Here is a 27033-nt window from a genome sequence, read left to right as displayed (position 1 = left end):
ATTGACGGCAAATAAATGAGATTCTCAAATTGAAACTCAGCTATCGACCTAGTACCTGTACACATCGTCCTGTCAGCCAGCATTTTGCCTGTCACCTGTGTCCGCGGCCTTGCAAGCTCTGACTATCTGATAGCTGAGATGCCATGTCCTTTGTCTAAGGTAGGTACCTTAGGTACTACTAGTATCAGGGAGCAGGTATGTAGTCTGTTCCACCACAAGTAATTTGAATGGAAAGACCAGAAAAAACCAAACCCAGGCACGAAGGCAGAGCGATCACCTGTGGCTGCACTCACCCGCTGCAAACGGCCAGCATGTCTCACTCTTCTGCACGCTCAGAAATGGGCATGATCTGACGACACCCAACCCAAGAGATACCGCTGCCAGGCCAGGCCGCTCTGGACAGAACCTGTCACACCAAAATCTCACCTTCGTCACCCTTTATCTACAATCTAATGGTGATATCGTACATGTCCAACGTGACAGCGGCGGCGGTCAGGGCTCCCATATACCCAACCAATATCACCATCGTCGTGATGCTGCTCACATCTAGCGTGCGCACCGTCATATTGACCAAGCCGGTCAGGAGGTTAGCCAGCAGAAAGATGGCCAGTCCGTTGCGGTTATACGCTCTCAGTACTCGGCTCGTCGCAGTGTTGTAGGCTTCCTTCTCCGCTTTGGCGTCCTGCGCCTTGTAGAACGCCGGGAAGAAGAGCGTGTCGACCAGGCAGAAGGCTAAGACAAGCGTGCTATTAGAGGCCACGACCCACAGCATGTACGGCAGATTGGCCAGTCTCCGAGACACGGTCAACCCCGCACCGTAGGTGTAGTCGGTGCAGAAGAAGTAGAGCGTGATCCAGACCAGCGACCACACGACCAAGGTGAGTAGAAGCGTATTGCGCTTGGACCTAGTGATGGTCCCGGTCACGCCGCGGGCAGTGAGACTCCTTGGCAGGACAAACATGCCTGTGTCCTGGCCGGCGAGGAAAATGGCGAGGTATCCCCAGAAGCTGAAGACACCCTCCCTATTCATGGACAACAGGTTGGTCCGGGGCCCGGCGAGAATGTAAGCCTTCAAGTCCGTGCTCTCCAAGACGACCTGGTACAAGACGGCCAATAGGAGCGCAAGGCCGGCATACGAGGGCACTACCTTCAGAGCCGACTGGAAGAGCGCCACGAAAGGTGGCAAGAAACCCAGCGTGAAGAAGAAGTTCCAATGCACTCCATACTCAGTCACATGCTCGGCATAATCCAGGCCCTTCACACTGAGAAGTCTCACAAGGCCGAGAGCCAGGAGTGGCAAGGAGTGGCGCAGCGCCCGCATCAACCGGTGGCTCAGGGGTGTGGTCCTACCCTCGGCGCGCTCCTTCAGCACGGGTCGGGAGGCGACAACGCCAGCTGAGAAGACAAACGACCCGACGCCCATGTCCATCAGCGACGTGCCCCAGGTCTCAACCTTCGCGAACCGGCGCGGGAACAGTCGGAAGTCGACGGCGAGGATGCATATGCAGGTGACGACCATCATGTTGCCGCGGTAGTTGGTCAGAAACGGCTTGGTGGACAGGGCGCTGGGCGGGTCCGCCGGTGTCTTAGACTGGACATCGGGCGGGAGCTGGGGCTTCTTGCGCGCGGACGGGACATTCGGAGGGACGAAGTAAACAAAGGCGGCAGCCGTCAGGAGGAGGATGTTGAGGAGCAGCGGCGCGTTCGAGTAAAGGGTGACAGAGAGCAGGAGGGCGCCTACATTCAGGAGGAAGTCGACTATGAAGGCCAAGGAAGTGTACGGCCTGAAGAAGGACTGCCGAGCTTGAAGGACGGACCACAGGAGGGCGACGACCTGAGTTGTGAATCAGCAACATGGCACCAATAGCTTTGCGGCTTGCCTGATATCCCATACCGGTGCCACTGCGCAGACATGCGCGATCTCGGTCACTGATCCGCCGGAGAGGTTCGACACAAAGTCCTCCTTTAGCTGCTTGTAGCTCTGCGCCGTCGACGCAGCCGTGTTGCTACCCGTCTCGGCCATAGTGGGGAAAGGAAAGCGGCGAAAAGGGGGAAATGGGGCGATGAAAGAGCTCAGTATCCAATGTCAGGAAAACATCTCCTCAGCAGATGGTCCAGCAGCAATTGGGACGGGGATCCCAGAGCCCGTTTGTCGGTTGCGGCGGTATGTGTTTGTCGAAGTGAGAAGTAATAGTGGAGATCCAACCTTCGCATATGCTAGCTTGCGACTTCCCGATAATGTTTTAAAGTTCAGTTTATTAGCGACAGCCCGCAGCCGTCAAGGTGCAAATGCAACTGTGCGTGCGATTGCATCCAGCCAATGATGAACGGAGCCTTCCGAAGCTGTATCCAGGCTGAGACCCATGCGAAAATAACTCCCCTGTCACATTCCACAACTCAAAACTGTGTGCGGCCACCGAGAGCGGCACGCTTTTGGGCAGGCTCACTCTCATCGGGCAGTCCTTAACCATGATGACTTTCGCTCCTAAAGACGATGGCTGTGCTTCGACGGTCCAAGTTTTCTACAACTCGGCCGAATAACAAGTTGACTGGCTATTATTACCTGTCATCTTCAGGGACTTTCAGCCTCGGCTCACGGAAAAGCAGGATGTTGCTGGCGGTGTTGTCAGTGGCATGCTTGCGCGCGCTCTTTGTTCTCAAGCCGGATTGCGCCGGGTGACTGCGCGGCTTCCAGAAGGGTTGACGACCCTCTGGAACGTGAAATATGGCATTTCACATGCCGTGCCCCTAAAGACTGTGTTGTCTGCACGCGTGTCTTTGTCCACGCTCAGCAGCGTGAGCCGGCACAAGCTTTGTCTCGTGTCGCTGCGTCTGGCTGACTCACCAGCAAGCCTGCTTTGAGGGCTGGGGCAGTCTTTCAGCGCTGGAAAAGAGCAAGTACAAAAGCAGGCATGGCCAGGCTGTCTGCACCGCCGCCCTTGTCGCCGTCGACAACTCGACATGCCTCTGGCCTCGGCACCTTGAATGCCGGACTTCGCTACATACGGCACACCCACCGGTATCGCCCTGAGCACAGTGTCAGACCAACGCGCAGCCAGGAACAGCCTGTGCCGGGAGCTTGAGTCGTCATCGCCCCCATCCAGGCAAGATGGAGACACAGACGCGATCACGGCCCGAGTTGCGCCCAGTCTGGACCGGCCGCGAGCAACATGCAGGCTATGCCCGAGCCTCGCCATACTTGGCGACAAGCCCGCTATACTCGGCCTCCTCGAGTGTCCCCAGCCCGTTGTATCCGCCATCCCCTGGCTACGACCAATCTATGAGAGCACATGAGCGGGCTTTGGTAGACCGGCTGGACCACCGAGGACGGCGCGAATCTCAAGAGTCTCTGACCACGATCCGCTCGCTCTCCCCTATTTCCGAGCAGATCCTGCGCGCTCGTCGCGCATCGGTGGCCAGCTTACCCCAGTCCCGTCCGGCGGCCCCATCCCCACGGTCTCCCCGGCGCATGCAGTTTGCCAGGAGGCAGACGCTTGTGGCTGAGGCAAGGTCGATTCTGCTTTCAGGGACGCCCGACGGACTGCCTCGCCCTCCACCAAAACCCGCCGGTACCCTCACCGATCGTCGGCAGTCCTTGCCTTCGTCGTTCCTTAGTGCGCGGCGGAACAGCCAGCAGCTGCGGCAGGAGCTCCTGGATTGGGGCCGCGTTTACCTGGGCAACGCCCGAGTAGCCGACTGCTTCGTAGCGGCTGTGGCTCTTAGAAGACCTAGCGATAGCTCGTCAGCAGACGAGGCCGTCGCAGTGAAGGACAAGCCGGCCGAGGGGAGCAGCCGGGTTACCATCCGCGCCCGTGTTCGGCCGTGCGCGCTAGATCGAAAGCCTTTTCTCATACGACGAACGTTCGACATGGATGAGCTGAGAGCTACCATTCCGGAACCGTCAACTGTGACACCCAGAACCGCACGGCCTACCGCTGAGCGCAACGGCCAAAGCCCCCTCCCAGCTAGCCAGCGACGCTCGTCGATGGCGGCCAGCATTGAGCATGGCTTGCATCTTGGCAGGTCGCCGCTTCAGAGCACCAATACAGTGCCAATCCGTGTGTAACCCGTTCCACCGTCTTTGCAGTGGCAACCATTGACTAACCGAATGCAGACCTGAAGTATGCACGTGCCTTTCTCCCCGTCGTGGCTGCATTTCTCTACTCTGGGCACATCAAGACAGGCGATATCATCGATCTGCCGCTGCCCTACCCCGAAGCCTGGGTCCAAACGGTTGCACATGTCTACACCGGCCAGGGAGAGGCGACCGAGGCCATGAAGCAAAACATCCTGTATCTGGGAGGTAGAGTATGAGACCGGGAGTGGGGAGCATCAGGGAGTTCTCATCACGCCTTTAACTGTTATTCTCCTCTGTCGTCATCAGCCACATGACCTGAGCTTTGACTCGTCACTAATGGACCCCTCATCTTGTACTGTATACAGTATGGCGGGCTTTTGCCGGGGGGCTCTTGCCCTACACAGTTTTGCAACATGTCTTCGCGACATCACATGCCCAGTGAGAGCCCGTGTCTGCCGTTTGTCCGTCCATCACCAGGTGTGAATTTTCGCTGACTGGTATCTTCGACCTTTATATGCAGCTGATCAACTGTGAAAAGCGCGCCGCAGTGTTCGACATCGAAGGGCGGGATGCGCTGTGCAATTCTACAGGTACTGTACATGTACAGGGGACAAGCTACTTGAGCTCGAGTCGCCACGAGTCTCCATAAATCCAGGCCACTCGGTCGGGCTCCGCTAAGAGAGTTGGAGGTCAGTGCGAACACCTTGCTGAGTCAAAGCCAACCTCCGACGAGTCCAGACCACCCAGGCATCCTAGACTGGGAGGCGACAGTAGCCGCCCACACCACCAGAGCTCGTCCATATCAGCACCCAGCAGCAAATCTGGCGTGCTGGCTCTGCGTCCTCCTTTTCATCCCAAAATGATCACTCTCATCGAGCATCACCCAAGCATGATATCGTTGAACGCAGCTCTCACATTCAAACCGTAGTCTTGCCTTATAGTTCGTTCTCACCCGGCAATCCCCAGATATCGCGATGAGTCCAGCTCAAACCCGCCGTCCGGCTCTTGCCACCTCGTTCTCAACACACAACATTTTCTGCCGGCCGATCATTCCCCCACCAGCGCCGGTAGTGTACGTCAACGGCTGGGACGGCGTCGGGAAGGGGACGGTATCCGAGTGTTTGACGCTCCTGCTCGGCAGGGACAAGTCCCTGCTCATTGACGTCCGCAGTGTCGGTTGGGACAGCGTCGAAGAAGGACGCCGTGGCAGCACGCCTCGCACGAACGCGTCGCCACAGAAACAGCACGATCAGCATCCCCACTTCCTCCTCACCCCCGAACATCCCCGCTACTCCTCCTTCGAAACGGACTACGGTGTCAACAGCATCGCCAGCCCATCCTTGTGTCAATCGCCCTCCTCCCCTTCGTCCACAAACCAGTCCGCCTCCCGTCCCACCTCTCTCTGCTCCTCCTCCTCCAGCTTGTTCACTACCACCACCACCACCACCACCACCAACACCACCACCGCCACAAAGGCCACCATCATCTCGACGACGACGACGACGACGCCGGAGTGGACAACCCCCTGCAGCAGCGAGAACCTAACCCGCCTGCTCTCGCACCCGGCCAACCGCTACCGCATCGCCGTGCTGCCGACATGTGCGCCCGACACGCCCGGCGGACGCGCCACGCTGCGCACCTTCGAGGCGGCGGCGTCGCGCGCCGGCAGGCTGTTTGTCCCCGTCGCGCTGACCTGTTCGCCCGCGACGCATGCACAGCGCATCTGCGGCCGGTCTGCGGGGGGGCTGGCGGCCGATTCGGCGGCCGGGACGACGTCGGGGTCGGGGGCCTCGCGGATGATGCGGCTGCACCTGCATCGGAGGGGGGTGAGTGAGGGTTCCGTGCCACAGCGTTCTGGGGGTGCTGGGGGTTCTGGGTGTGGTCATGGTCATCGTGATCAGCGGGGGGTCAGTTGTCCCTGTGATTGCTGTGGAGATGGCCATGATGGACGGGAAGAAGGGGGGGAGAGAAGAACGGGGAGGGTAATGAGCGTGCCCGGGCCGGAGATCGGCACCGGCCCCGGAATGGGGATGGGCATGGGTGTGGGCTGGACAAACGGCCAGGGCTTAGCGACGTCGATGAGTACTAGAGCCCTGACGGTGGACACCTCGTCTGTGACGCCGTTCGAGACGGCGTTGCAGATTGTCGAGTTTGTGAGAGCGCTGCAGGCCGAGCTGGAGGCCGAGCTGTGCAGCATGGGTGAGAGCACTAATAAGATGCCTACGAACTCGCTGGGCAAGGTCGAGAGAGAAAAGTGGTGAGGAGTGTCGGGTTCCAGCGACAGGAACCTGGAAGTAGGTGTCCCACCTCGCCTTATACGGATGACACCCTCTCACTTCCAGGCTTCATTCCGAGCGAGTGGGAGAGATGGGCGTTATGTGCGGCATATATCTCGCAGGATGATGCCACGTGCTCTTCCCTCCCTGCCGAAGCGATTCCGGCAGGCCTCACTTATTGGCCTCCCTTCCTTCACCGACCAGGAAGCGAGACTAACCGTATCTGAGCGGGCGATGCCGGTCACAGCACCACACCGGATATGTACAGCATCACAAGATCACAACCGGGCAAGGGGCCCCGCACATCTGCACCCGCGGTTACCTCGGCACAGCATCCGTATTGCCGGCACATATTATCCCGCGCTGAGCCAGGGTCGGCCGTCTCACAAAGCCCTCTGGATGGGCGGACGGGCCGCAGCAGGAGGAGGGCCGGCAGGCTATGCTAGGCGGTAGGTGAGGACACCCAAGCAAGGAATCGGGGATAGGAGTACCTGGCAGCTGAGCATGGGATGGTCGCCTGCCAGAGATGGTGGGCTGCTGATTATCCGGCCCCTCGGCGACTGGTTTTCGGGCCGGAGCGGCCTCCCATCCCCTCACCGTATTCTGAGCAGGTCCAATTTGCCTGGCCGGTACATCAGGGGGTCGTTACCCCTTTCGGCCTTTACACCCTGTCTCTTCGACCTCCTTCTCCCTCGTCACCGCCACAACCTCGAGCTTACCGTCTACCGTGGCACCTGGAACCATACCGGATTCGTACCTGAAGCAATCACCGCAGCTTCAGCGACGGAAACCGTAGGAAAGGCTTTCAGGTCAGCTCTCTATCTGCCGGAGACGGGGCGACGAACGATGTCGGTGTAAAGCTGGTTGCGATAAGGGAGCACGTCATCTAAGCTGTCCTATTCGCCTAGGCAACATCGTGATATATCTTCGCGACCACCCGGCGAGTTCGTTGGTGCGTTTGGCTATTGAGTTCTCTTACGAACAGGGTCGAGGACATCAGAATTGAAGATTGGGATCACAGTGAGGCATATAATGATTCATAAGGTCTAATCTTTGCAATTTTCGACGGCACATCATGCGCATATAATCGGAGGCTCCTAGGTGTTGCGTCCATTGGTGTACAGTACATTACAGCTGTTTCTTTTTGACTACCTAGGCCACCACCCACCCTTCAATAATGAATGTATGTGTCTCTCCAGATCTTATACCTCATTCCTGAGTACCCGACACGATGTACGTATCAGTAGCAGCCCGTACCTCAGCACTCCACGCCCGTAATGCTCCTCCGCGTTTCCCTCGTGTCGTGCACAATGCATGTCTGCGAAAGGAGAGAGAGGGTTTGGCCCCTTAAGGCTGCTGGGTTCACTCCCTTACGCAGGGCGATCTCTTAACCTCTGGCTAGATTGCTCTCTTTAACGAGTTCCCGCCCCTTCCGTGCTCGAGGCGCAGCGGCCACAGTATTGAGAGGAAGAGAAAGCGTACACATACACTGCAGTGGCTCACCGCGGGTATATATACGCCTCAAGCAATGGCACGGTACTTAGCTCGGATGTTCAACCATATCACAGTGGCCTTGCATACACTTCAGACGATCCGTATAAAGATACCAGCATATCTATATCAGCATGCTATATGGAATATGGATCTGGCGGGCATAATCTCCACAACCATTCGGACCTGCGACGCGGGTCGAACATATAGGCGTCATCTTTTCCGTCCTTCGATGGGTAGGTAATCCTGATTCTCGCCGTGGGGTGGCATACTGCTAGGTACAATACAAGTATGTAGAAACTGTCTGGCTTGATGAGGTTCCATCGCAATCTGTTTGCTGCAGGTCGGCTCCACGAGTGCTACGGCGCGTTTGTGGATATGGAATATTGGTTGTTAGGAGCACCCCAGGATGCTGCCAGTGCTAGCGGATTGCTTGGTCCCGTAGTCACTGTGCAGAGAAGCTAATGGTTAGGCACCTTGTAGTAGCGAAATTTAGTTACTCTGTGCATACATGTCTCATGGTCCGATGTGAAAGAGGAATGAATACGAACTCCCAGACCCCGAATAGACCGGGCCGGGTAGGTACCTTAAGTAAGGTATGTACTTCTATTTAGTGTGGTATATTCTGCCGTGGTGTATCCTTATGTTAAAACCTGCCAAAGGACGCCAACTTGAACCCTGTTTCTTGATGAATCGCCGAGTCGCTCGCAGCCGGCTTGCTGCTTCGTCAGTCGTGTTTGTGCATTCATCGCATGCATGACGAATTGGTGCAGCAGCGGCGCTTCCTCCAGCTCCGCTAAGGCTAGTGTGCGCTAGCTAGCGCAGCAAGATTGCTAATTAGACTGAAACGGGCGGTTGGTTGATTTGCGCGCATGATGGGGGCAACCCACAATTCGAGCAGGCGAGAAGACGGAAAAGGGAGAGCGGATGGAAAATGGAACATCTCGTCATTCTTGCATACTGAGTGCAGTGCATTTTCTATCCCGTTGTGTCCATTATGTCCTCAAGTATGGACTGTAGTAGTATGTACCAACGTTAATAATGTTGGCGTGCCTTTGACACGCCCTGCCGATATTCATTCGGCCCGCGGCTAAGTTAGGTAAATCATCCGAGTCCGGCTTCCGGCCCCAGATCTGCGAGAAAAAAAGGTAACAGAATCCCTGTCAACGGCCAACGGTCGCGGCACGGTGCGGGGCAGAATGTGGAACCCCCCGGGCTTAATCGGCCGAAGGCCGAGATCACCAACACCTGGGCACCTGCACTTCCGGGCGAATCTTCGAGGAATCGAACAGCAGCAAGATGTTGGGATTTTGGGAAGATGAAGTCATCAAGGCTGCAGCATTCTGAATTCGCCATACCTATATGTCTCCCGGGAAATTTACAGAGTTACTAATGTAGTGTGCCTGTCATTCATGCCGCTGTCGACATCTTCCGGGAAACCAAGCCTGTCTTCAGTCCGATCGATGCCGATCACGATTGGCCCGCAACATGGAAAACAGGAATCACCCAGAGCCGTATGTACACAGTTAGTTCGAAAAATAACACCTCAATAGGCGCGCACCATACCAAGATCGTATCCTGCGCGCAAGAATTCGGCCTTCGAGCAGGAAAGGCCCGTGTCTATTGTCACGAATGCCTACTAGTACCGTTACCGTGTACACACACATCAGCGGCATCGTCCTCTGTTACAAACCACACTTTGTAGTGTAGACAGTTAGCTGTCGATGGGACCGTGTTTAGCCTTGTACTTCGATAAAGCTTTGTTTGCCATTGGCTGCTCTCTACAACCCATCTCCGGGCGTGGCCATTGGCTGTTTTTTGATTTCCCGGCCTTTCAGAAGGCCCAGATTGGAAGAGATTCCACGCCAACAAGCGGCACGGGTTGTAGGGTTCTGAACCGAATCAGGACAGTAGGCGACATCATTTGGTGTCTATACTGTACATCCGGGGGTCTTGTGCATGCCTGCAGATTCGAGCCGCACATTCACCCCACTCGCTCACCTTCTTCTGGAGCCATGGAATGTCCTGCTCCTCGTGTTGATCGCGGTTGGTGTTGGGGGTGCTCTGCCGTCAGGGTTCGCCTTATTAGCTTTGTCATCAAAAACCCCCCCAACTGCCGCGACAAGATTCCATCAAAACGGCCTGGCCACGGCATGCCGTGTGGGCGTGCATTCGCTTGCAGTGACAATGACACCATTGTGGGAAGCCCTGCATCGGAAGGGCAGTTCCCATGTTAGGCGAGGGGGGGGCGGGGAGATATCGCTTGCATATGCCTTCATGTCTTGGAAACTTGCGGGTGCAACATCCGGCGTCACAGCGCATCTTCGCGAGCTGCATTGCGGCAGAGCAGGCGAAAGACGTTGAGAAGCCAGAAGCAAGCGCGGTTCGAGATGCTCATGGACCTGCTGTGCATGCAGTTGCTAAATCCTATAAGCACTTCAGTGTATGTAGGACCTGGACAAGATAGGCAAAGCCAACGTACTATTCCGGCAGTTGTTCTCCTCTCGCTAAAGTGGAATGTCTCCGGCATGTAAACATGTATGTACTGTATACAGTAGGCACTGTGTACCATAAGGTATGGAGTGATGACTGCATGTAGTGTACTTCTACAAGGGACTGGACTGTAAAGGTTGTCCATACCCCTCTCTAATAGGTAAGCCATCTCCAAAACTCCAACGCCTGTCAGGGCCGCCAAGGCCGAGTTCTGAGTGGTTGGATAAGGTAGCTAGCTGCTGATCTTGAGCTCATGCGCGTAACCGATCGATCCCACCAGGGCTGCCAGGTGTGCCGGGGTAGCCCGGTCTGGAACCCTCCCTCCCCCCCCTCCTTGCTGTGGCGCACTGGCACAGCCTTCAACAAAGTTCATCTTGTCCACGTGTGGAGATTGATGAATGTCGAAGCTGGAGGTAGGCCCTGAAAACGGTTAGGCTCACCATTTAGGGTCCTGTACATACATAGCAGAACGAATGGGTAACGATAGTTACTGTAGGTGAGCGCCGTGTCGCTCCCCCTTTGGCCTCTCACACAACGTCTTGATGTATGTACTGTATGTCGAATGCAGCTTCCTAATAACTTGAAAGAACTGGTCAGATCGATGCGTGGTTTGGGAGGGATCCTGGCAAGAGGTGGAAACAAGTTTCCACTAGCAGATGCAGGCCGGAGAGAAAGGGGTTAAGCGCGGCGTCTTGAAAAGAGGGGTAAGCAGAAGAGGTGTGGAGAGGGGCGTGGTGTGTCAGATGCTGGGAGGGTGCTGGTAGGTTCTGGAGTTGGATAATATAGCTGCAATACATTCACCCTCTAGTGTAGGGCGAGGGCCGGATATTCTCTCGTGGGGGGCCAGACTGGCCACGATCAGGCGGCTCTTTCTGCGTCGTCATCTTGGTGCATTTCCCTCATCGGGTGGAGAGGAAAGGGCGTCCAAAGTACCTAGGTATCTACCTAGATAGGTAATCGCGCGTTAGTAGATCGACGCAGATCGTTAGATTCGGCCGATGCTGTGATTTGACCAGCATGCCTGGTGGATTTGCGTTGCATTGTGATGGGTATCCGGGGCCGAAGCGCCATCGCTCCTGTTGCAGAGGGGTTGAACAAGATTGGGTCCTTTCATGATTCATGAACGGTTGCTTGTCGACCTGTCAGAAGTTGGAGGCATGGTCGTGTACCGTCACGGTGCATGTTGTTGGCTCAGATGGTATGTGATTCGTGGCCAAGATGAGAGAGAAGGTTCCAGTCGTTGGTTCTTCTCATCGGAGTCAATAGTGAATAACCACAACTCAAGGATCTGTATGTACGTCCCCATGACCGAGCCTACCGAAACACCTCAGCTGGACGCTGCCTCTTAGATCCGAGGTTAACCGGTTGTGCTTGCCTGTTGGGACAGTTCGGTGTTCGAAAATCAAATAGAAACTGGGCCTCATTCTTCGTCTCTTGGTTCGCTTCTACTATAGGTAGGCCACTTTCGGGGCGAGCAATCGACATAGACGCATTTGTCGGTCTGCATTGAGCTCAATCTTTTGTCAGGGAGGTTTACTTGTGTAACGGTGGAAGACGGGGGCGTCGGGAGACTCTGCCGTTGGAGCAGGGATGTAGTGTAGATGGCATTGTAGTGTAGGGACTTGAATCGTCCAAATGTTGATCCTGAGGGGGGGCAGTGCGGCTCATTACCACCCCAATCGGGCAGGGCTTGATGCAAGCGGCAGCTGTTGGACGGTCATCTGCAGAAGAGGTTCGGGTGGAACGGCCGTGTGGGACAGACGGGAGGCGTGCACCGCTGCAGGCTTCAGAAGCAGTCGGTGTCCCGTAAGGGTCCAACCTCATTGAGATCTTGGAAGTTACAGTACTGTGTTGTGATAGCAGTTTCTCCTATTTCAAATCCCAACTTCAAGCCAAGTTTCCATTGCACTGCGTGATGCGAACACTGCCATCCTTCTGCCATCATCATCTACCGCAGAACTTTGTAATGCCAGAAGCTTGGTCAAGTGTCACCTAGCACTGCCTTAGTTCGCCAAGAGTGGACAACATGAGGCGTTTCCAGGCCAAATGCACGATTGCGTGCATTATGTACATGTACATACATACCCGGGACAGTACATACATACCTGGCCTGATGTGCGACCTGGCAACCTGGCAACGGGAGGGATCACTAGGCCTGTAGCCAAATCGGGATAACTGCCCGCGCCTGATTGGTGGCCCGGTGCCTGAACCCTGGTTTGAGATCGTCAGGTTCAAGATTCCCTGTTTCGATCTTGCGACAAACAACCTGGAACTCATCATTGTCGAAATTCATCTGCCGAGAGAGCATCTTCGTCAGTCTAGCTAGGTCTACTACATCTAACCTACACGTTCTAATGCATCTTCTCTCCTTTTCTCCTGTTTCCACTCCACTGCACAATACATACCTTTTCCATACACCTGGTCTTTCTCGTTCGGATTGCTGCCGATGCTAGAGCATGCCATTCCATGTCCCACCGCCAGGCCTAACCGTGCCGAAGTGCTATTCCGGTAACATTATTCTCTCACTCTCCGCCCAAACTCTGCCAATACCACTAGGATTACGGATATTGGCGTCCCACGAAGGGACAGCGGCCCCTGCTCAAGAGGTGCCCAAGAAAATGAAGAACCAGAGACTCAGTAAGAACTTTTCCCGTCCCCGACTCGGTTCCCACCCCGATTTTCCCCTGTTTATTATGCCTCGCATAATGAAGAAGGAGCCTTCAATGGGTGAAACATAATTCTCAAGCGCAATCCCGGTCCGGTCGAGTTCCGTTTTTCCTCGACCGCGTGCCTCGGTGCCGTCGAGACCCAAATGAACCATCCATGCCATCCACCCGTGAGTCGTAGACTTCGTCGTTCCACTAGAGCGCGTCAAGACTGCCCCCCCCTGGCGCATTCAATAGAGGGTTTGTGCCCTGGTCAGCAGCCAGGGCGCCGCCGTGCTGTATGGATGAAGGTTTCGTGGCTTTCGCGTACAGGCAGTCCGTAGTAACGGCATATCCCTGGGTAAAACTGTGCTTCTCTGACAAGAAGGCCGCGCGGCGAACCTGCGAGAACCGGAAGCACTCCATAGCCTTGGGCAAGTCCGGCCCCGAGGGCGTCGCCATGCTCTGGCTGCGGGGAGGCTCCTTCTGCAGACGGAAGGTGTTGTGCTCATCACCGTCCTCACGGCTACCCCAGGAAGTCTGTGGTACGGAAAGTTAGAGGGAAATGGTCTGCGTAGTATGCAGAGTGTGTCAGGTACCTGTTTGAGCGTGAAAAGCGCGTATAGCTTGATCAGGCCGTGGAAGTAGCCGAAGACGATCGATACTGGCAAGAACATGATGTCGCTCGGGTTCCTGCGAAACAGACCAACCAGTTTCACAACTTTGGTAAAGCCAAACATGAATACGATCTCCGCCCCAAGAAGAATGTACCGATTTCTGGGCTCCCAGTTCTCCGTACCCCACCAGCATGAGAAGAGCAGGAGCGGGTCGACCACGAAGGCTAGCGAAGTGAACGTGGCAAAATGCAGCGCATACAAGCTCCAGGGTTGCTGACTGTATTTGGGGTAGGTTCGACATTAGCATTGGTCGTTAGGACGGCGAGCTCGTATCGGCTGCCAGGGGGCATAGGATGACCTACGTCCAAACGTATCTTTCGCGTACCAGGCTAGTCCAGTTGCTCCTCCAGTTACTCCTTGCCCAGCGAGAGCATTGGTATAGGAACTTGTAGCTGTTCTCTAGCGTCGTCTCGATCTCGCACTCGCGCTCGTACTGTATCCAAGTCTTCCACTGGTGAGCCACCAGCCAACGCGTCACAAAGTTGTCGTCGTCAGCATTGAGGATGTACCTTCCCCACTTCTCGTTCTTGAAGCCCCCCAAGAAATCGTAACTCTTTAGGATCTGCGTGCGGTAGGCGCCGGTGCGCCCGGACATGCACGAGGTGCCGCCGTCCATGTTGTGCGTGGCCGAAATCTCGAAGTTGCGTCGCTCGATGTACGCGGCCCCGAGCCAGTTGAAGATGCGGGTCGTGACATCCCCGTCAACCACCCGCTTCACCCTCTGGCACGTCCCGACCCCGCCCATCCTGTCGTCCTCGAAGGGTGCGAGTAGCCAAGGCATCAGGGTAGACGGCCACTCCACGTCGTCGTCGGCCATGACCGTGATGGCCGTCCTGACATGGTCGTCCTCCAGCGCCTTGCAGACCTGCAGCCGCTTGTTTGCCTTGTCCACGTGCAGCACCTCAATCTCGACGGGCGACGCGGGATCCGGCACGCGCAGAGTCGCAGCTACGCGGCTCAGCGCCTCATGCTTGTTCCACGTAGTTACGAGGATCAGCTTGGCGGGCTTGCAGGCCAGAATGCTCTCGAGCGAGGGCCGCAGCTCCTCTGGCCGGTTATGGATGGTTGGGATGATCACCGTTACGTCCTGCGAGGTGTACCGCGGCTTTTCCCAGTTGGGTACATAGGACTTATAAATCCAATGGCTGACGCAGTGGACAAGCAGACGAACGTAGCGCCAAAGCCTGGAAGTAGGAGCACCGTTAGCCGTCACCACATAGTGGGACGAGAATCTCACGGGACGCGGTGAGACGCATGCCCAGCATTTTAGGTAGAGCAGACATACCATAAAATCGTATGGAAAACAGCCCAGAATTTCGTGGACCAGAGGAAGTCCAGTCTGGGCATTACAATATCCATTAACGCAGACATGCTGAAGGCGGAAACAACAAGAGCTGCAGTTGAGTGGGAAATCGTCTCCTTTTGGAAGTAGAAAATCTGTTTCGAAACAAAAGTCTCCCCTGCTCCGATTCACACAATTTTGTGAAGATCTCCTTGCCGGACTGTGAGGGTGGTTGCTGGGCCAAGTGTTCGAGGTTCCGAAATGCGGCGTCTGGACCGAGCCGGACCGGAGGCGGATGGGGTCGGTGATCAGACGACAACGGCACGGCCGTGTTATTGTGGGGGGACCGGGTCGGGGGAGCAAACGAAGAGAGGCGCCTGTTTCACCAGTAGACCTGGACACTTTGACGCAGACAAAGACCTTGGGAACCGGAGTGCCTTGTATTCGAGCCCGGGGCAGAGGCCCAAATGGAACGACCGACACAGGCTACTCCTTCCGACACGACGGAGAGTTCGCATTCAGGGAGGGTGCCAGGAATTGATGGATAGGGTAGGACAGTACAAGGTCAAGGAAACAAAGCCATTGAGAAGACCAATTGGTCGGCCCCTTCGAAGAATGACAAACTAAAGAAAGAACAATGGGAAGAAGGAAGAAGTTGTGGGTGGTAGACCGGCTCATGTGTCTAGACCCGGGGAGTGACTGTCGGATATATAGGTGAGGTCAAAGGCTGGCCAGACTGCCAACGGAAGGTGTTGCCCTGCGGGAACGAACCGAGAAGGAACGAATGACAAGAGGTTCAGTTCGATGAAGGATGGTGATGGCAGTTACATCGGCGGCGGACCGGCAGGGCAATCTTGTACTTGTACGTGTGTACTGTACATCGAGGAATGTCGCAGTCTCAAGGGTACTGCGTAAATCCCGTACCCCGTATCTCCATCATTGCGCGCCTTCTCCCCGGAGGGAAATATAGTACACAGGACCCTGATAGGCTGCGCAGTACATGTAGGTAGCGCGGTTTGTTGATGGTTCTTCGGGCTGTTGTAGTGCATTAGTGAAGGGGGGTGCTCCTACGTACATCGCGTGCCAAGGCCCTTGGAGATGCACCCCCGAGGGGACCTCGTCGTGGAGGGGGCGTGCATGCAGAGGAACTGAATGCCCAGGTGAACGCCCACCCCTGCCGTCCCTAATGCCCTCCCGGCCCGCTCACCCCCCGGGCATGCAGTTAAAATTCTTCTTCAGCAAGCGAATCAGACGTTCCAAGGGAGTTTACCCATTAAAGGATTCTGGTATCCTCGTGCAGATTTGAGCGAGTTTATCGAGTAGTAGTAGATAAGTAGAATGTAATTGTAATCTGGCCACCGGGCACGGCGTTGCAATGCCCCTCCGACGAGTGCAGGTGGCTTCGAGATGATAGCGCGGAGTCGCGCTTTGGTCCACCACGCTACCTTAGCCTGGCAAGAGACGAGAGTACCGTGCACAGTATGGACAATTGGAAAGTACCGTACACGGTGCTTTTGTGGGATCCACGTGAGAGTATGTCTACGCATTTCGCCTTCTGTGGAAGTGTGTTGCTGCATGACCACGGAGGCTGGAGACGGATCAAAAGTCCGTGCCTCAACCTGCAAACGTCTCACTTCCCTCGGGAACCACGAAATTATGGCCAATGGTTAACCTTCCCGCTAGGGGTGAATTGACAGCTTGCCAGCGACAGCGGGATATTGTGCAGGTTTCGCCTCTCGTCGAAAGGGCGCCGATCCAAAGCTAGGCTCATGGTCCACAGGAGCTCAAGATCAGTCGACAAACAGTTTCCACATCAGTTGTCACCACTCGGCCACCAGGGCTAGGCCTTCTCGGTAAAGGAAGTAAGAAGAGACATTCCAGGTTGCTTTGATGTGGGGAAGCCGCGCTTTCGCAAGACAGACTGCCACTAGAGACGGCCCACGGTCCCTACACGTGTATGTGTTTGGCCAGATTGCTGGAGTTGGGTTGCTCGATGTTGACGCGACGCGCACGACATCGGAGGGGCCGAGAGGCAACAAACCCTGTTTTCGATAAGGTTAGAATACTGACTCAAAATAATACACGGCGCTCCTTGGCTATCCTCTGTGCTGATCAACGGCGTTCTCTTCGCCAGTTGATCTTGGACTGCTTGAGGTTCATCAATTGTCTAATCTATTCCTGGCAGGCGGGGGAGTGGGCGAGCTTGGAGAAGATGGAGCCGCTAATGGCTGGCTGTCAGGGTCTACCCCTGAAGCGCGCGGGAAGCCGCTCAAGGCGATCTTAGCCGCGAAATTGGATGAATTCGCACTGTCTCCGAAGCGAGTCAATACCCAGAGTATCAGTCACGGCTGGTTAGGAAGGAGCGAAAGGGAGTAGTATCGGAGAGGAACTGGAAGGGAAGGGCGATTACTACTAGTATCTGTTCTTAGGCAGGAAAGGGAAAATCGCTGACTCGTCTCGCCGATGCCTTCCTGTCCTTTAGTTCCGCACTGCGAGGATATCAAACGCACGAGGATTGGAGTCATTCACGTCGACATCTTACATACCTTAGCTACGTACTAGGTTAGTAACTACTGCGACAAGCACAATTGATGACAGACAGAGAGGGGTTGGTAATTAAACACAGCATCGCTTAGTGCAACCACGCTGTCAATTGCCGTCCCGGAGCCGGTCTTTCATGTTGGGGGCTGAGACATTCCGGCCGAGGACCTCGGACGGGAGAGTTTGGGGCCGATTCGGGCGCTAGGTATCCGGATGTGTTGCACCACATCAACCAACGGCTTTGTTGTGCGACTTGCTACAAGAAGTAACGGCGACGACGACCCATGCGCCCGAAGACGTTGGAGCATCGTTTTGCAGAGTCTCCGGCGATATCGACTAAATCGGTTATCGAATGTGAAAGTCTGCCCATCTCAGCAAAGTAATGTCACATTGTGGCACTGCCCCTCGGGTGCATCCTCGGTGAGCGTCGGAGAGGTATCTTTTTGACTTTCCGGGGTCCGGGAACCCACTCTGCCCTGACCTCTGCCAACAAATGAGACACCTGCGGCCAGCGGACCCCAGGCTGGAGGTGCAGCAGAATCAATGCCGCGAAGGTATGCGTCGTCAGGGCGGGCGTACACAGTACTATGAGCCATTCAGCCGATGCTGCACACCTTTCCATAGGTAGCTTGCACTGTGCGGCTGTAAGCCGACCCGCGGGAAGAGCTATGTGGCAGACGCGCAAAGGACCACAAAGCAATCTTGGATGTTGGCGTGCCCAAACGACAACAACCTTTGGGCTGAAGAACCTCGGATGTCTGTGGATCAAGGGGGTCGAGGGGTCCGTCAACTCTTAACAATATTGGCTTCTGAAAGACCTTTTCCGTCCACCAGGAAATAAGTCTTCCGCGGGCTCGGCGGAGAGCCGGCGCGGAGAACATTGAACTGTGCTCCGGCCCGGCGCCGAGAGCTGCTCAGTTATGATTGCCACGGATCTCGTTCCCGGCCGCTCCCAATTTGGCAGTCCGGATCTGGAATGCCGAACAGGCAGTGTCGTGGAGGCTGCTCACTTGACTGGGAAAATCTCAGCTATGGAATCAAGTAGGTAATTTGTCTTCCGGGGGAGTGAGAAGATGGATCAGCAGCATTCACTTCATCTGCCTCATACGCTCAGGCTTCCCCGCCTCGACCCGGATGGCACGTAGAAATGAAGCCGGGCGCTGAAACCGAACTCGCTTGCGCTGCAGGTCTGCCGAGGTCGGATGTTTACCTAACCATGGTATCTAAGCTAAGCCGCCAAATATCCTAGGGAGTAAGGTTAGCTTGGCAAAGTCCTTACTGTTTGGCACAAATAACCAAATAACTATACGAAGCTACCGTCGCCTGAAAGGAAGTGTCAAGTTATGTCTCACTAGCTCCTAAGACTGAGGAAGGGGTGAACAGTACAGTCGCGAGGGAATACGGATATGGGCAGTTTTCCTGCTGCTCAACAAGCACGGGGCACTACACCATGTGTAATTGTGTGTTGGAATACTGTAGGTTAGCGAGCAGCACAGTGATGGCCAGCTGTTCCTAGCTAGCATGACGATCTCCCGTTGGACTCGGGCCGGTGTGGCAAAGTGAAACAAAAGAGCTCCACGACCCTTACCGGTCCCCGTGCGGTGTTCTATGTAAGGAACATGTACTGTACGTACGTGTACGTCGGGTGTCCCTGGTATGTAACGGATTTAGTGGAGCACAAGCCCGCTTCGGGAGCGACCGCCTGCCAAGCATTCTCCCGCACAGTCGAAAGAACGGGACCAAGGCCGGCCGGCCTTGTGGGGCGCTCATCCCGAGCCGCTCGGACCTGCTCGGGTGTTCCAAAGTGCGTGCGAAGATGGTTTAAAGGGATGGGAAAGCATGACTCAATTAGAACGCCTGCCTCCTCGATTTGTTTGCCCCCTTGTGACAAATGGATGGATGAGGAAAGTTCCTGCTAGGAACATGTAGAATTTAGCCTGCCACTGGCTTAGGAAGAGGGACTTGAGGGAGTTCTCGGCAGGCACAACCCCTACAACCCTTGCTGGTCTGTGCGGCGATTGCTGCATCGCAATTTGCAAGACTCGGAGCTTTCTACGCCTTCATGAGCACAACATTCCAATCGGTCTCATTCGCCCCGAATCTGGCAACAACCCATACCTGTTCCAGGGGTCACCGACCGATCCTGGTGCTCAAGGCTTTTGAGAGCTTCTCATCTCGGACTCCGTTGGATACCGCTTCTCAGGTTTGATTTGGAATCATCCGTCTGCAGCAGTTCCATGGTTCTCGTCGTTTGGTTCCCTCGAAGGCTGAAGCAGCAGCAGATGCGGTTTTTGCATTTTTTTATCTCGCTTCAGCCATCTCGTAAGCCCTTGGTCATGGCTCATATACCGACCTTGACAGTTCCCGTGCGTTCCTCCCCTAGCCTTTCGGAGTCTGGTAGTGCCAGTTTTATTCTAAACAACCCCCAATCAACCGTTCTCCCGTCTTGTTGAATGCGTGAAGGGTTCTACAGAAGCTGAGAGACTCGTTTCACAATTATCGGGCTCCTTCCTTTGTCTGCCGAGCGGGTGCTGAAGGCCAGCTCGCACTGGTTCTTCTATCATCCGCTCTTGCGTCACATACTCCGTACCCCGGGCCGCCAACTCCACTGCGGTTGCGGGGAATTCTTGGATCTCCGGCCGTTTCGGTCATCGCGACGGGCCGCCTGGTTTAAGGTGGGACCTCTCTGCCGAAGCGCAAGCGCGGATCGCGCGGGAGGACATGGCTCGGGGAAGCGGGAAAGGCCCTCCCGGCCGATGAGGACAATCCGAAGGATCGCTTCGAGGGCTCTTCCTGTGTTTGTACAAACTGTACATACACCCAAGGCGGCATGTATTGACAGCATTATATGGAAGCTAAGAGGACCTGGGACGGAAACCCTAGCTTCACCATCCGACAGGCTGTTTTGGATCAACGGCCGGTGAGCAAGGGGTACGAAATATGCTCGGTGACGCCGTCCTCTTGCACAGGTAGTGCGGGATATGCCTCAGACTCTTTGGTTGCATATTATTACCAGGTACTACATCATGCGTTGTTCGGCATCCTGATGCAAGCGCACAGAGCTCGCTCGGGTCAGCCCGTCCTATCATACTCACTACAGCACGGCGGAGCCACAGAACCAAGTCAGCAAGTGGACTCGAAAACGCACCAGAAATTTATTACGTCTTTCCAAAGCTCCGCTCTAAGCAGCCGTTATAGCAATTGGCAGGGCCCTGCATGGTCGGTAAAGGCGACTGGAACCGTGTGCCGTGGCATCACTTAGGCATGACCGCGATAGCGGTCAGAAATCCTCCGCCAACTCGCAGACAACCTCGCCGAACCAACAGAGAAACATCTACACCTGTATGCATCCCGCCCGAGGCCCTGAGAAGTGGCACTGACGTATCTCATCTCCCCGGCGACGGATGTGGAAAGATATCTCGTGGTCATGTTTATGGGGTTCCTAAGGGGTTGGGGCCACATCGAATCGTAAAGGCCTCACTGTTACTCCCATCTTTGCGATGGTGACCGTCCGATCCCAGCTAGTCGCCGCTGACTGGCATCAGTCTACCGTTATGCACCCCATTTATTGTGGCAAAATGTTTCCGTATGGTTGCCCTGGTTGTCGCATGACGAGACCGGCCCGCCGGGCCTCAGTGATGACGGAAAACGAGAGTCGTTGCCTTTATGGGAGCCTCGGAGGCGACTTCTGTGAGGATTCCAATTCGAAAGTCAAGTGATTCCGTGCGGAAGCACATAGTGTGATGATCATTGCTTGGCCGGCTCGTCAAGGCTGAACTGGGCCCTTACCACGACGGCTAAAGGCCTGCCGTTGGTCAACGTTCTCGAAGGAGGCGAGTCTCTGGTCGCCACTGCCAGTGCGCTTCGACTTCGATCATCTACAATAGGCTGATCTGGCTCCTCAGCAAGCCTCACCGTCTGTGGGTTATACGCCAGTGACACCGGCCAGCAGCGGATTGATAAGATGATCAGCAACGGGACTATGATTTTCTATGGTACAAGTACATACATACCGGGTAAGCGTTGGCAGGACCTGACAGTACTCTCTCGCACGTTGCAGAATCGAGTCTCGGACTGGAGAACCGCGGATAGCTTCGAGATCCCCGGATTTGTGGCCATAACGGGACGGCGTGGGGCAGGAGTTCGGTACCAAGGAACAACAAGCAGGAGCGGCTCGTCTTGTGACGGTCATTGGTGGCCAAAGGTTGTAAAGGTTACCTATGATGGTACCACGGGAGTGAAGTGGGAGAATTAGGGGTCCTGAGAGGCTCGTTATACTATCTATCCCTGTCGACCCTGCCGAGAAGGTGTCCTGCAGATTCGTTTGGCTGATCCCATCTTGATATTTCCCCGGAAGCATCGAAGTGACAACGATGATCCCTCATCGTTCTCCTCGCCCGCCTCGGTAATGTACGAATCACTTCTTAGCTGTGGGATTTTGCCATGGTGTTAAGCTCAAGTCACCCCATCACCATGCGCCACAGGTCAAGATGCGGTCCTAGAGACCTCCCCGGTGCCAGCCTATCTCTCCAAGCCGCGCAGCTCTTTGTTGGACCTCCCAATAGTGCATCAAGTGGGCTGCTATTAGCTTCTGAATGGCCCGGAACGCGTACCGGGTCCGCGCCGTGGTGACAACGCAGGTCATGCTCAGTCACTGCCACGCCTCGGGCGATTACTGGATAACTGCGGGGAGCCCGGGTACGCTAGTCGAGGTTGAATGGTCCTATCAGTCTTGCAGGCTATCGATACGAGTGAGTCCCGCAGCTCGAGAGAGCCACTCAGCTCTCCAATGCCCTCCTGTGAACGAGGTGTCCCTCGCTCTAGCCATGCTGTTCAATTAACTAGACATACATGCCAAGTTTGGCAATGGCCTGGGCACTAAGACCCACCGAAGCATCAGAATACTACGGTAGCGATGGTTTGAGCGCGTTGACGAATTACTCCTCGACACAGCACCAATGCCGGCATGGTTACTAGCACAGACATACTGTTAGAGTACTACAACGCCTCTTTGTGAGTACTATGACTCCTCGACGAATATGATAGCTGATTACCTCTCTCCTTATGTTCACCGACGTGGTCGAAGACGGCTTCTCCATTCTCACAGCGTCAAGCAGAACTGGACCTTCAAGCAGCCGACCTTGAGTCCCGGCATTTGAAACAGGCGAGGACGGTTGAAGGCGCCCGGAGCCGGCTCGGAGCCGACCGGTTCTGCAGCCGTGCTCGTCACTCTCCGCTCCTGGACGAACAGGTCCAACAAACGCGGAAGCAACGAGGCGCCGGATTGGTTTCCGGGACGGTTGATACGGCGGCACGGCACGGAGCCGGACTCGACGGGAAACGAAGCTGCTTGCGCGCTAGCCTTTGCGTCAGTGTCGCCCTCCTCCCCCCGTGGCTGAACCGACTCCGCAGCCTAGGGAGACATTCACACCACCGTGGTGTGAGCAAGACGGGCGGGCATGTCCGTTGTCTAAAAGACCCGCTCGCAGCATCGCACTTCAAGAGTCCCCCTCCTCACCGTCATCGACAGGAGACACGCCGACGTGTCGAAACAACCCAGTATGCCTTGCACTGCTGGCCCAGGCGCTTTGATCTTCTGCGAGTACCAAACGGCAGCAGACATACTATACTTATTCATCACATGATTGCATAAGGGTCCCCTGCTGAATCGCCAATGAAAATGTCGACGGCGATACACTATGCAACGTCCCAGGCGCGACATCGACGATAAGAATCGCTGGATCTGACAACACCTGATTGCGGGCCGAGCCAACGTCCCCGCATGCCCACCGCCTTTCTCTTCTGCGCCTCCACCGTTCGGCGTTCACCGCCCCCTGAAAATCCGCCCGGGATCCGGGATTTCCGGCAAAAATCCCGCCTGAAACATGTCCGTTGGCAGTTTTAGTGAAACCTGGGGATACTGGGCACTGATGCATAAAGGAGAAAAAAAAATTTCGAAGATTCAGAGACCCTCGATGAGGATTGCTGTCCAATTGTTTTGAGGGGCTGTCAGAAGGCGGGGTCCCATCACCTCTCCGGAGAACCAAACAAAAAGGGACTCAGGCCGGCCAAGGCTCTGTGAGGGGTCGACGTGGCGAAGAGGAATGGTGAAACGATGAATCGGGATTCCTCTGCGCGTTCAACCTCTCTATGGTTCCCGCCTGCAACATGCTCCGACCTACACTACCTCTAGCTGGCATCGACGACTGAATCAAGAAACGTCCAGAACCAGCCGATTGAGGGGAGAGAAGTGGTGGCAGCCCCGCATTCGTCCGGTTACCACAGAAATGACAGGCCCTTGCTTCGAGAGGAATTCGAGTCCAGGGGACGACGGATGAAACCGTCCATTGTGAGTGATGGAAAATGAAAAGAAACGAAAGATCGATGGCAGGGGCATCGGCGGGGAGGCCGGGAACGAACCGCCGGGTGCGATATGGCCACACGATCAGTCAGGATCGTCCGCACCCGGTTGGCGCTATTGACTTCGACCCCTGGTGAGAGCTGGAGCCAGCTTGACCGCCGGTATGGACTGGAGCGTCGCGTCGAGGTGAGCTATTTTGTTTCCGGCCGTCACCGCAACAACAGCATCGACAACAACGGGATCCGCAACCAGACCGGAGTAACTCCAACTCTGCTGTGTGCGTCTGTGATGTTGATAGTTTGGCCATGTTTCCGGCCAGATACTTAATCAAAGTCCATGTGTCTCGGGACCAATCGCAGACAGTATCACAGTTCAGCTTTCCGGCTTCCCGGTTCCAGACTGTTGGCCAATCAACCAACACGCGTGAAGGACAGACCGTGTGGCTGACGAACGCGGTCTGCAGACCGCTTCGTCCAATGTTACTGGCCGATGTCTCCAGGCCCCGCGCGGTGGTGTCCAAAGCCCAGGGCACCCCGGTAACCCCTCACCTTCCCCACAGTGGATGAGGCTGAACTGGAATCGGTGTGGTTTGTCGATCCGGCGTTGCCCGTGCTCGGTGGGCATGTCAGGTCCTGTCGTAAAACAACCTCGAATGTCCTCCCAGACATCTTATGCCATAGCCCTCGCTCTCTGTTTCCGGCAGCCTGCCACTCCCTGATCAAGTCGTTCGATCGCGGAACTATTTCAATCGCTGCCCCGGTGCCTCTGTCCGGTGACATCGGCAATCCGTCTGCGACGACTGTGCAATCCCGTCTGCTGCGCCTCCTCGGACGATCGGACATCGTGCGGTTGTCATTGCCTGTTTCCCATAGACTCGTTGGGCCGGCCGTGGGCCTGGGTGACGTCTACCCCTCGTTTCGCTCCATTGCCCGTATCTTAGATGCTCTTCGAAAAGGCTCCGGTGGCTGTCCCGATTTCCCGCTGGTCGTGTCGTGCCTGACACGGCGGCAGCGCCGACATACTTGGTGGGCTAGTCGGCCGTTCTCCCGCGTCTATCCCCGGCGGTCTGTGGCAGACGACAGCAGTCTCCTTCTCTCGTCGCCGCTTCCAGTTGTCGGTGTCCATCGGTGAATCTTCAACATGGCGGTTTTGACTGGTCAATTGGTCACTCCGGCCAACAAGATCACCAAGGCTGCTAAAGGGAAGATGGTGAAGCCGGTAAAGCCGATATTGAAGAAGCTGTCACAGTCGCCGAAGAACTCCCTGGATTTGGATCGGGGGTGGGATGAGCAGGATGTCGAGCAGCTGGAGGTTGGTGGATGGGATGAAGGGTACGGGTATGCAGGGCAGGCGAGAGACGTAACTTTTGCAGTTGCGGGAGGGGATGGCATCAAGGTGGGTGGTGGGGGAAGCGGCTTCCGGACGCACCTGAAATTTCAACACGGCCGGTCTGGTTCCCAAACTTCGGCGGGAAGCGCATCTCGTGCTGGTTTCGTGCATCCTTTTGCGCAGACCCCTCGCACATCCACGCCGCCATTGTCATATGCGAACTCGCTAGCCTCGTTTGATAATGGGAGAGATTGCTCGCCCACCATCACCGAAAACGAGGACGACGACTTCGACGCTGCGCACAGCATCGCGCATGGACAATCCGTACCGACTGCTTCACGGTTGGATTTCGCACGGCCCTCACTGAGCAGCCAGCGCACGTCATCCTATCACGAAGTCGGCACTAAGTCGAGTCCGCCGTCTCTCCGCATTCATACAGGCCGATCTGTTTCTGGCACTACTGCTGCTTCCTCGCGTTTTGTGCACGGCAGCGTTCCATGCGGTAGCCACTCCGACCTCCATGTCGACTCCCAGGGTCTCAGCGTTAGCGTAACTGGCAATCTCGATTCACCCACAGGAAGTTTGGGCGCCACCACGTCCCGCCACAAAGAGTCGCTCTCTTCTCCTCTCAGGACATCGCTCGATATGGGGCAATTTCCGCGCTTGCGGAGCCGGTCCGAGCTCGACACGGTGACTCGGCAAGACCAGATCCGCGCCGCCCGCCGCAAGTTTGAAGAGCGGGAGAAAATCAAAGAGGAAGAGTATGACCGCAAAATGATCCGCAAGCGTGAGCGCCGCGATAACAAGGAAGCCACTCGGATTGAGAAGGGCGAAGCCCCTTCCCGTCCGTCATTTCATCGCAAGAGAACGCCTACAGCGCTCTCGACTGTTTCCGCGCCGCCTGCAGGAACCGCCTCGAGACCGTCGATGAGTGGCTCTCTTAAACACTCCACTACACACCTGGGGGTTTTCTCGTCTTCTGCTCCATCTGGGAGCGGTGACGCTGAGCTTGAGAGCCATACCGAACGACCGATGGGCTTTGCCAGCCGCGGGTACGATGATCTGCCGCTTCCTCGAACGCCGCCGTCTTTCGGGGTGACGGCGCACGACGTGCAGTTTGAGCAGACCCGTCCCAGGAGAGGCAGCGGTACCAAGCGGAAGACGCAGAGCTATTGGCAGGGATTTATTCTTTGGTTGAGGACAAAGCTGCTCCGGATGAGTAAGCATTAACCGTCTCCTCTTGTTGGCGCTTGGGTTATCACGGAACCAAGCTAGGAGCGAAGACGATACTTGCATCCCTGCAGCGGCGATTCACGCGTCCCGACCATGAACACTATCTTTCACACGGCTCACCCACCTAACTTTACACATCATCCATCACAACTAGACCGGCTCGATTGAACGACTGGACGACTTATGAATCGGACCGACTCACTTGCTCACTTTTGAGCATTTACGTTTCACGCATCGTCCCCCCCCCACAGCAACAGTAGACAGAGCAAGCAACGGGGCAGCGCAGTCGTGGCATCTGGATTGCTTTTGAAAACAAGGCGTTCGAGTGCTGGGGTTCCGTCATGGGAAGGAACCGGAGGCAGGCTCAATTTTTCTTCCCACTCGCAGGTTGGCGAAGGCGTCTGGGGTGGTTTTGGCATTTTGTTTTCGCATTCCTTCTTTGCATGTATTTGTTTTCCCCTTCTTACGGTCTTTTGGCTTCGACTCCATGGGGTTTCGGATCGGATAGGATTGGAATCCGGGTACCTACCATCTACATAGGGAACGGAACTGGGCTACAGTATCCCTCTCCTGAGTAGAGGCTTGGAGCGTACATCGTCACGGCAGACCATGGTTCCGGCTCAGGTT

At 55.8% G+C, this 27033-nt stretch overlaps 6 protein-coding genes across 6 annotated transcripts; 3 read left to right on the top strand and 3 right to left on the bottom strand.

The window, feature by feature from the left end:
• Nucleotides 1-262: 262 nt before the first annotated feature.
• B0T15DRAFT_5178 (GWT1-domain-containing protein) lies at nt 263-2233 on the bottom strand. The gene is made up of 2 exons (XM_062868333.1): nt 1895-2233; nt 263-1834 (listed from the first exon to the last, which is right to left on the bottom strand). Exons 1-2 carry the CDS (start codon nt 2021-2023, stop codon nt 443-445), a joined length of 1521 nt encoding a protein of 506 aa, XP_062725302.1. The 5' UTR covers nt 2024-2233; the 3' UTR covers nt 263-442.
• A 753-nt stretch (nt 2234-2986) lies between these two features.
• B0T15DRAFT_5142 (uncharacterized protein) lies at nt 2987-4564 on the top strand. Its single transcript, XM_062868101.1, has 2 exons — nt 2987-4058; nt 4115-4564. The coding sequence occupies exons 1-2, from the start codon at nt 3110-3112 to the stop codon at nt 4312-4314; spliced, it is 1149 nt and encodes a 382-aa protein (XP_062725301.1). The 5' UTR covers nt 2987-3109; the 3' UTR covers nt 4315-4564.
• A 488-nt stretch (nt 4565-5052) lies between these two features.
• Nucleotides 5053-6339, top strand: B0T15DRAFT_488243 (uncharacterized protein; the record flags this gene model as incomplete). The annotated part of the gene is made up of 2 exons (XM_062866490.1): nt 5053-5904; nt 6085-6339. 2 exons carry the CDS (start codon nt 5053-5055, stop codon nt 6337-6339), a joined length of 1107 nt encoding a protein of 368 aa, XP_062725300.1.
• Nucleotides 6340-13199: 6860 nt separating this feature from the next.
• On the bottom strand, nt 13200-15031 carry B0T15DRAFT_488242 (glycosyltransferase family 2 protein; the record flags this gene model as incomplete). Its single annotated transcript, XM_062866489.1, has 4 exons — nt 13200-13523; nt 13583-13877; nt 13963-14844; nt 14946-15031. 4 exons carry the CDS (start codon nt 15029-15031, stop codon nt 13200-13202), a joined length of 1587 nt encoding a protein of 528 aa, XP_062725299.1.
• Nucleotides 15032-17832: 2801 nt separating this feature from the next.
• Nucleotides 17833-18113, bottom strand: B0T15DRAFT_515697 (uncharacterized protein). Its single transcript, XM_062868215.1, has one exon. It carries the CDS (start codon nt 18103-18105, stop codon nt 17869-17871), a length of 237 nt encoding a protein of 78 aa, XP_062725298.1. The 5' UTR covers nt 18106-18113; the 3' UTR covers nt 17833-17868.
• Nucleotides 18114-24835: 6722 nt separating this feature from the next.
• On the top strand, nt 24836-26671 carry B0T15DRAFT_4876 (uncharacterized protein). The gene has a single exon (XM_062866448.1). The coding sequence runs from the start codon at nt 24985-24987 to the stop codon at nt 26401-26403; it is 1419 nt and encodes a 472-aa protein (XP_062725297.1). The 5' UTR covers nt 24836-24984; the 3' UTR covers nt 26404-26671.
• The last annotated feature ends 362 nt before the right edge of the window (nt 26672-27033 follow it).

The sequence above is a fragment of the Chaetomium strumarium genome (assembly GCF_033439665.1).
Source record: "Chaetomium strumarium strain CBS 333.67 chromosome Unknown B0T15scaffold_1, whole genome shotgun sequence".
NCBI lineage: Eukaryota > Fungi > Ascomycota > Sordariomycetes > Sordariales > Chaetomiaceae > Chaetomium > Chaetomium strumarium.
This window is presented reverse-complemented; position numbering and strand designations above follow the sequence as displayed.